Below are 9,100 nucleotides of genomic sequence, written 5' to 3'. Positions count from 1 at the left end.
CTGTGTTACTGCATTCTTTAATATAAAAGCTATACAAGCTTTACAAATTGAAGAAGTTCACTTTTGGATAATTAAGTGGCCTTGGAACGTTCTTTTAACATGAAAATCGAAATGAACATAAAAATCATTTTATAGACAATGGAAATAGAAATGTGCAGCCTTCCTTTTCTGTGCCTACTGCTCTCTCGTACCACCTGGAAAACCCAAATACATAGATTGATTTCAAAGCACTCTAAGAAGAAGAAGGGATTTCCAAGAATGATGTCCCAGTTCTCAACAGTGGTTTAATCTCATTCCCAGAAGCATGAGTTATCTGAGATTCCAAATCCCATGAATACCTTCCTTTCTTCAGACAGGCAGGCCACATACCTTGACTTGACTTTAAAAGTATTGTTAAAAACTGACAAAAGTAAGGAGTCTTCTAGTGTACAGTACAGAATCAGTGAAGAATGCTGAAGTTTTTAGTTTTTAAATCTATAAATGGATTAATATAAAAGTCTAAATCGCAATTACCTCACTTCTCGTAAGTCGGCCCAGTGAAACAGCTCATATGATCAGAATGTCCTGGATTCTCCCCAAAGAGTGTAAGCAATCATGATCCAAAAGTAGTGAAGAACAGGAATATGTGACAAATGGCTTGTACTGCAAATTATTTATTTTTATGTCAACAAAATTGTTATTTGCTAACCTTGACTAGAGTTGCTCAGGTAGATTCATAAACACTTAAGAAAAGGAAATAAGTATACAATATGAGTTTGTTTTATTTTTTTTTACCAAAATAATGACATTAGCAACCATTTATATTGCCTTTGCTAAATAGATACATTCAGAATTAGATTTAAAACATGTTAGAGCAGATATTTTTAAACCTCCAGGGCTTGATTTAAGGTTTAAAGGGGCTACTGTGCCCAAGAATAAAAAATAAAGTCTCATCTCCTTTTTATTCCACCAGGTTTCATGAGTGGCTATAAAAACAAAAAACAACAAAACCCCAACAACCCTAAATCATTATCATTTTTTAATATCAAAAGCTTTGACAAATATTTACCCCGAATCTCATATACAATGGAATGTGAATACCTGTAGTGTTTCACTATCTGAAAGATACTACAGAAAGCATTCTGGCAAAATGAAGGCAAAACAGGGTACAGCTGGTAATTCTTTTGATTGTGTGTTTTCTCGTATACGCTTATGAAGAATCACTTATTTTACATCAATGGGTGATATACACTCAGTGAAATTTCCAGTATTTGGCTTTTAATTGTTAACAATTTTAAAACAGGCTTATGACAACAGGTATTTGCAGCTGAAGTACATCCAAGCCTCATCTCTATTTATAATTTCCAAGCTGTATTGCTGACCGTTCATAGACACATCGGAAAGTAGATGGTTGGATTTCCCAGTATTGTACAGGGTTACCAAAAAGACTCAAACCTGAATAGGAAGCCTTTTTGGTGTTGTATCCAGGAGGGCAAAAGTCACTGGGACCAACAGAAGCGATTTTGTTGTTATGAAGGTAGACTACCTGAAATATATACAATTGTATATGTGAGAAGCCAGACTAATATGGTGAAGTGCACAACTATGGATATGTTAGAAAATCAGTAAACGACATCACAGCATAGCAATCTATTTGCTCTTCCAAATACACCGTGCATCTCCTTTGATACTTTATACTCCTTTTCTTGAGTAACTGAATTTTGCCATGGAAAATAACCAGGGATCCTACTGTTCTGTGATTAAAAATCCAAAACTTGTCTGATAAAACATACAAATCTGCATTATTCCACAGTTAAAATGAAACGCTGAACCTTAGTTTTCCTACATGCAACATATATTGAATACACTGTTTTACTGATGCAGTGGAACTCTATTTATCTGAACTTGTTGGGACCGGGGGCAAATCACAGTAAAAAATTGAGAGCCCCCGTTCATTTCATATGGAGAGCTGCATAATGGAGGCTCAGATAAATTGGGTTCTCATAGAGGTCATTTTTAAGAGTGGTCAAATAAAGTTGTGTTACTTTTAATCTAAGGGATCAATTATAAAAGTGCTTAACCACATGCCATATTTCAAGAAATCATTTGGGACTGCTCATGTACTTAAAGTTTGGCTTGTGCTTAAGTATCTTGCTGAATAAGAGATTACAGGTTGCACCTCCAAAACCTTCACTCTGTGGTCTGACAACATCGATGCTCTTGAACCAGAGAGCGTGGGAGTAGAAGGGCAGGCTGCCAGATGCAATGAGGTAGGCAGCCTGTGGCCAAAGCCCCGACGCAGCCTACTGCAGTAAGGGGCCAGGGCCAGAGCCCTGCAGTGGAGGTGTGGGGGCTGGAGCCTGGTGGTGCTGGGGCCAGAACCTGGAGCTCGCCAGAGGGCAGATATGGGGCCTGTTGAAGTCGGAGCCCCACTTGGGCCAGGGCTGGAATCCAGACTTGGAGCCCCATGAGGGTTGGAGTCAGAGCGCCATGAAGGCTGGGGACAAAGCCCCACTGCAGCCCTGGGAGCCTGGAGCCAGGCTGGAATCCCGTGGCAGTATGGGGCTTGACCAGAGCACAGTTGCAGCCCCAAGGAGCCCAGGACAAACCAGAGCCTCTTGTCCGCAGCAAGGGTGCTGAGATTGAATCTCCATAGGAGACCCGTGAGGGTCAGGTTAGGCAGGTCTGGGGCTGGAGCTCCATTGAGGGTCTGGGGCCAGAGCCCCATGGTAGTCCCAGGACAGCATGGAGCTGGGACCCTAGCTGGATGTCATGGCAGGATCCAGAACCTGGGCCACCAAGGACACAGCAGGGGGGCAAGGAGGTGGGAGGCAGAAGCAAAGCGGTGCTTGGGGGCCAGTGGTGGGGGACTATCCCCGCTTCAGCAAATTCTCTTGCTCAGGACCGGTCAGGGTCCTGCCAGACCAGGGAAGTGCAACCTCTACAACCCAAAAATGTAAAGCAAACTATAGCAATGCAATAAAATCATTATCGAACACAGGCATTTTCAAAAATAATCCCCTTGGTCAACATATTTGTTACAGAAGTGGACAGGCATGGACAATAAAAGTGTGTTTGTCTGAGGGGTTTTCTTAAGTGAATATAGATAGTTTTCTATTTAATCTTTCACTTCAATATGGGGAATATCATCAACATTGTGATAATTTTAACTCCTTGCCAAGAGCAACCGTAAAGATTTTAATGCTGATTACAGCATAGGCATTGTTTTTCCACCAAAGTTTGCAGTATACAATTTCATTATTTATGACAGCTCCCACATGCTTTAGTCAAACTCAATGATATTTTTCTCTTGCACAAGACACACATATTTGAGGTTCAGAATGATAACTCACATAGCTATGGAGGGGACAGAGCCCTACTACATACAATAGGGCATTGATTTAGTATCTGTATTTTCACTAGCATAAGTACTGAGGATTTTTTCTGACTAGCAAAGCAACTATTATCTAGGTCATCCCACGAAACAGCTGTTAACCCTTTCTACGTGATCAAGTAACAGAGTTTTCAGTAAATGCTCATTTCATTTGGGAAAAACTATTTTAGAAACATCTTAAAAAGTTATATTTTCAAAATGGACTGGTTTTATTTTTCTACAAGTATAACACCTTCATTAAACCAAGTCCAATTGTACAGAAGTCAGAGGGAGTTATAAACCTTTTAAAAATGACTTCAGGCTAGGAATGTAAAAATTTTAAAGTTTGCTAGCTCCCGGATTTTCAAGACCTACATATAAGTACTGGTTTTAGTTAGGAAATCTTTCCTTTTCCAATTACTTGACATTGCTGGATGTAATCCTGGCCTCACTGACATCAGTATGAGTTTTGTCATTGACTTCAGTGGGACCAAGATTTCACTTTCTATTTTCAGATCTTCAGGTTTAGAAGATGTCTGAGCTTAAATTTGACTGTGGAACGGCATATGAACTGTTCTTGGCCTTTGAAAGGTGTAATTTTGTGGAAGGCCAAGGCACACATTTCTGTAACAGTTTGGAAAAAATATGACTGTCTAAAGCTGCTGAAAATTTTTGAACCTCCTGGAAAAAAAAAAGCTATGGGAAGATAGAGTGCAAAGAGCAGTGAAATGTGCATGATAAATTTATCAAGCATATTATTTCCACTGCTCACGTATTTATGAGTCCATGTACATCCACACTTAGACTATGTCCCTCTTTGTCCATATACCAAAATGAAAATCAAAATGTTAATCTTCTAATATGCAGTGCTTTCTTTCACATATCAGCAATTATTCAATTCAATAATCAATTATTGCCAAGCAGTGGCTATGAGGCTTGCCACAAGTCACAGTTGGGGGCATACATGAAAAAGACAGAATGGCCAGTACTTTATTTTGTTTAAAGATCAACAGTAATGGAAAGGTGTTTTCAGTACCTTTTCATGAGTGCACATCTGAATTTGTAAAATATACTTTACCTGGATGTATTTGTGCTCAGCCAAACCACCAGGCACTTTGACAAGGTCATTGTTATCCAAGTGGAGTTCCTTCAGATGAGGTATATTGGAAAGGGAGCCGTTGTCAACAGCACTGATGCTGTTGTAACCGAGACCCAATCTGCAAGACAGAATGGCACCAGGTAAACATTAGCAAAGCAACTGCTTCTCACAGGTGATTCCTGTGACAGTTCTGCACAAAGTCAGTGTTTCTTAACATTTCTCACATAATGGGGCAGGATGGCCTTATGGATTGTTAATGGGCTATGAAATCACAAAGCCACACTATGTTTGGAAGAGCAGGAAATTCCATGACTTGAACTACCAAAATTATCATTGCATAATTCAGTTTGTTTCCACTTCACCTGGTATTTTTGAATTACTTACTACTGCTACATCATGTATTTGTGTATGTATTCACACATCTACTGTAGGCACATGATCAGTGGAATACTGAAGAACCAGACTGTAAATATGTCTTTCAGTATACTTGACCCCCTTATGGTATATCTGAGTGGTTCACAAACATGTATCCATTTATCCTGATGGCATTCCTGGGGATTATGGATGTATTTTTATCCATTTTAGGGAAATAAGGCACAGAAAGATTTAATGACCTGTCCAGCAAAATGCAAGGAATTGGGTCAGAGCTTAGACATGAACCCAGATCTACTGAGTTTAGTCAAGGACTGTTTACTGTCCTTCCTTTTAATAATATGCATATTCTGCATTTATTGGTGCAATTTATGTGCCTGTATGGAAAACCCAGTTCTACAGGTATTTGCATATTGTTGCCCTTCAGATCTCAAACTGCTGACAATCAAGACTTTCTTTCTTTAGGGGATCTGGTAGTCCAAGTTAAAATAATCATTAGTCGTTAGGCAGCTGCTTTCTCCTTCACCCTAATTCATTGCTTTCTTTCATTTTCAGGGGAAAAAATAATTGTGGGACTTCTTAACTCTACAACTCTGAGAAACAGACCTACAATTGTATAGCTGCAATCAAAACATCTAACAATAGTACAGCTCACTATAGACAAAGACTACTAGAGAATGGTGGGTTCATTACAATCTGCTATGGTAATAGCATCTGACATACATCTGATGAAGTGGGTCTTTAACCATGAAAGCATATGCTTCAATAAATCTGTTACTCTATAAGGTTCCACAGGACTTATTGTTTCTATGGTAAGGTTGTGTAATTTACACCAGGTACAAACACCAGATTTTGGAGCAAATATGTATCTACACAACTGAAAACATCAAATTGGGTTTTAAAGCCAAAGAGAAGTACCCAGAATGGAGGCAAGTCACTAGAAGAAACCCTTGTGCAGAGTGTCTTAATAAGAAAATAAACATAGAAGAAGGAGTAATGCTAACATCTAGTAACATTCACTATATTTAAACAACAACAAAACATGCTATATATAAAGCTCAACAAAATTACTAAAGGTCCTATCCAAGGCCCATTGAAGCCTCTCACTGATATCTATGGGCTTTGGATGACTCCCTGAGCAACTGATATAAGAGTAATATTTCTCTTATAAGAAGCAACCTTAACGTGGTTGAAAATAGCCCTTAACTTCACTTGAAACTTTGAGTCAGATCCTAAAAACCTCAGTTAAGTTCTTACTTAAACAAAGTTCCCAATGACTGCAGTTCATAAAAAGTAAAGACTTCAGGATTTCATTTAAGGTAATTAGCTTGGCCTGGAGAGCAAATAACGTAATGGAATTGTTTAGTAAACTCTGGCAATGTGTATCATTAAGGATGTTTGAGGATGTGTCAGAAATATGGCCATTCTGTCAAAAAAAAAATCTACAAAATCTTAATGAACATGTATCTAAACATAATTTGGATACATATATAAGCATCTAAGCAGACCTGCCTAAGATAAAGAGAATTCTGTGGGGACAACAGAATTGGCTTTTTTTTTTTTTTGGTGGAGATGGAAATATTGGCATACAATGGTTTTAGAGTGTTAGCACTTCTTTCTTTTTCTGCAGGGATAGGAGAGGAAGTTGGGAAATAATTTGTAATAAAATAGGATTTTCTTATGTTGTAAATGTTTTACAGATGTTTTAGCTTTATTTGTCCTATCACTGAATAACTTGTGAACACTAACAAAGAAACAATATATAAAATTAGAATTGAACATTTTATGGTAATTCAAAACAATGCATTCAGCTTCTTTTTTCTGTAAACCCTTTGTTGGCCCTCTCCCCTGTTGCTTTTGTATGGACCACACAAACACTATAAATCTAAAATGAACAGTTAGGGTAAGATACTACTTCCTCTGTACGCAGTGGGAGACATCTCTTTGTCTTTTAATGGAAGATTACCCTTTGTACAGTCGTGAGGCTAATGCATAAACTATCCAGTGGAATTTCATGCTATCTGTCATCTATGAGTCATTATCCAGTTAGAGTTGTGTTTGCTGCAGCTTATAAGTAAACTTTGAAGAAAATATTGCTGTTCTGCTAGTAATCAAGGATTCCCCACAGAATAAACAGTAGAACTGGGAGGAGTTATCATGCTGAATCATTGCCATGCCAAAATGTCTTAACATAGATATACACTAAACTGGCCTGTTTCTGAAATGTTAACTGCATCTTAAGGAAGCGATTAAACTGTTTAACCATGATACATCCCAGCAGAAGCAAAGTCACATTCTAGTTTAATTGTGTGGCTATAGTGAAGTATGTACATTTTTATTTAGGCACTTCAATGATAATTGATCTTTTTTTGGGCAGGGGGTGCATGGGGGAGCTGGCCCCTTGTATATTATTGAACAAACTCAGTGGGGGTTCTCCCCCTCCACTCATACAATGCCTTAGCGTTCCCTCCCCTTTCTTCAGCCAACCTCTCTCTGCTCCATCCCCACTGATCTAATTTACAAATATTCTACATTGAAAACAGGGTTTCTTGAACCCCATGGTGTGATGATCCTACAGTATACTGTAGTGTAGGATGAACTTGACACCACCTTCTACCCAAGCCAGTAGATTTCCATCTAGATCCATAGAAAAAGACAGTGTGACTTTATGGGACCTAAAGCAAAGACCTCTGCTCTCAATAGTAGCTCTTCTTGCTGTCTGATTAAAGAAGTGGTCATGGCCTCTTCTCCACTTCTTCTGTTGACAAAAGCCCCAATCACACCCATTGGAAGCAAAGAGGTGAAAAGGAGGTAAAACAGTAAGTTTTCAGAATGAGGAGTTTGGCATGTGCCGTTCCTCTTCTGTACCAAATTTGGTTGGAAATACTCAGTGGTCAGGAAGAAATGGTGAATTCCAGCATGTACACTTCAAAGGAAAATATTTGGATGTTTGGTTTTATGGTTTTGGAAGGTTTCTTTTTCATCATTTCTACAGAAGTTGATACACAAGCCACTAACTTTGGAGTAAATGATTACAGATAGAAGTATCACTTCCCTGGTCTTTAATTCAAAAGTCATGGTACTTCTCTTGATATGCTTACCAAAAATTTAAAAGCCTTCGAAATGAGGCATTAGAACATTTTGTATAGCTCTCTGGGTGAAGGTGAATCTGTGATAATGTATGATGAAGAACTAAGACAAATAGCTGAGGATTAACCATTTTCATTATTGAAATATTCTGTTTAGATTTTACAAGCCCTCATGAGCTTTTCCAAGTGGCTGACTCCAAGAAGAATAAAAGAATTATCCCCATTTAAAATATCCAAAAACTTCATTTGATCTGAACAAAAAGCAGTCAAGTAGCACTTGAAAGCTACTTGACTGCTTTTTGTTTTGATATTGTATAGACGAGCATGGCTTACTCTGTGTTACTATTCATTTGATCTGGTTATATTTACTTCAGTGCATTTAGTTCCAAGATGAACTACAGTAAATAGGCAAAAACATTTCCTGTTAGCTGCTAATGTGTTTTCCAACTGTTTCTCTTCTTTGCCTGCATTCTGCCAGTCAGATGAATGACAAATAAATATCTCAGTAACAAAAGAGACCTTGATATGTTAAATATTTATATTAAAAAAGCATTTAATGTATCATAATCTTACAACTTTGAAACTCCCAGTGTGATAACTAGCACTTTTTACTGGTATCAGAAGGGTACCTGTGTTAGTCTGTATTTGCAAAAACAACGAGAAGTCCTGCGGCACCTTGTAGACTAACAGAGTTATTGGGGCATAGGCTTTCATGGGCAAAAACCCACTTCAACAGATGACCACCAAAGCTTATGCTCCAATATGTCTGTCAGTCTGTAAGGTGCCACATGACTGCTTGTTGGTTTTGCAGATACAAACTAACACAGCTACCTTCTGATCCTTCTCACCATGACAGGATTAATTTATCTGTATGAAGTGGATATTCATCAACCTCATGAAAAAACTTGCACAGATACAGACAGACATCATCTTCCTCTCCAAGTCCAACAAGATGGACTTCATACAAATTGACTTATTACTGGGCCTCTGTTAGTCTCTGATGGGATAGTTAATGACAGGTACTCCATGGCTACTGATTTATTAGTATTCTCAGTTAAAGAACTGGACATCTGCCTGCACTATCTTGCAGTGAGAAGAACCCTAAAAAGCCATAATTTAAAAAAAAAAAATCCTTGCCTTTCTGCACAAAGTATATTTTTTGTATTGTTTTGTTGACTAAGCAGGACA

General features: G+C 38.3%; 1 protein-coding gene across 1 annotated transcript in view; it reads right to left on the bottom strand.

Annotated features, from left to right (window-relative positions):
* Positions 1-743: 743 nt before the first annotated feature.
* DCN (decorin) overlaps positions 744-9,100 on the bottom strand; it is a 54,925-nt gene continuing 46,568 nt past the window's right edge. The window contains exons 7-8 of the mRNA XM_075012006.1: positions 4,431-4,569; positions 744-1,525 (exon numbers count right to left, since the gene is read on the bottom strand). Of these exons, the coding sequence (XP_074868107.1) occupies positions 1,331-1,525; positions 4,431-4,569 (334 nt within the window). The 3' untranslated portion in view covers positions 744-1,330. The remainder of the gene's footprint in view (positions 1,526-4,430; positions 4,570-9,100) is intronic.

Source organism: Carettochelys insculpta, chromosome 1 (genome assembly GCF_033958435.1).
Source record: "Carettochelys insculpta isolate YL-2023 chromosome 1, ASM3395843v1, whole genome shotgun sequence".
Taxonomy (NCBI): domain Eukaryota; kingdom Metazoa; phylum Chordata; order Testudines; family Carettochelyidae; genus Carettochelys; species Carettochelys insculpta.
The sequence above is the reverse complement of the archived record's forward strand: the minus strand, read 5'-3'. Positions and strand labels throughout refer to the sequence as shown.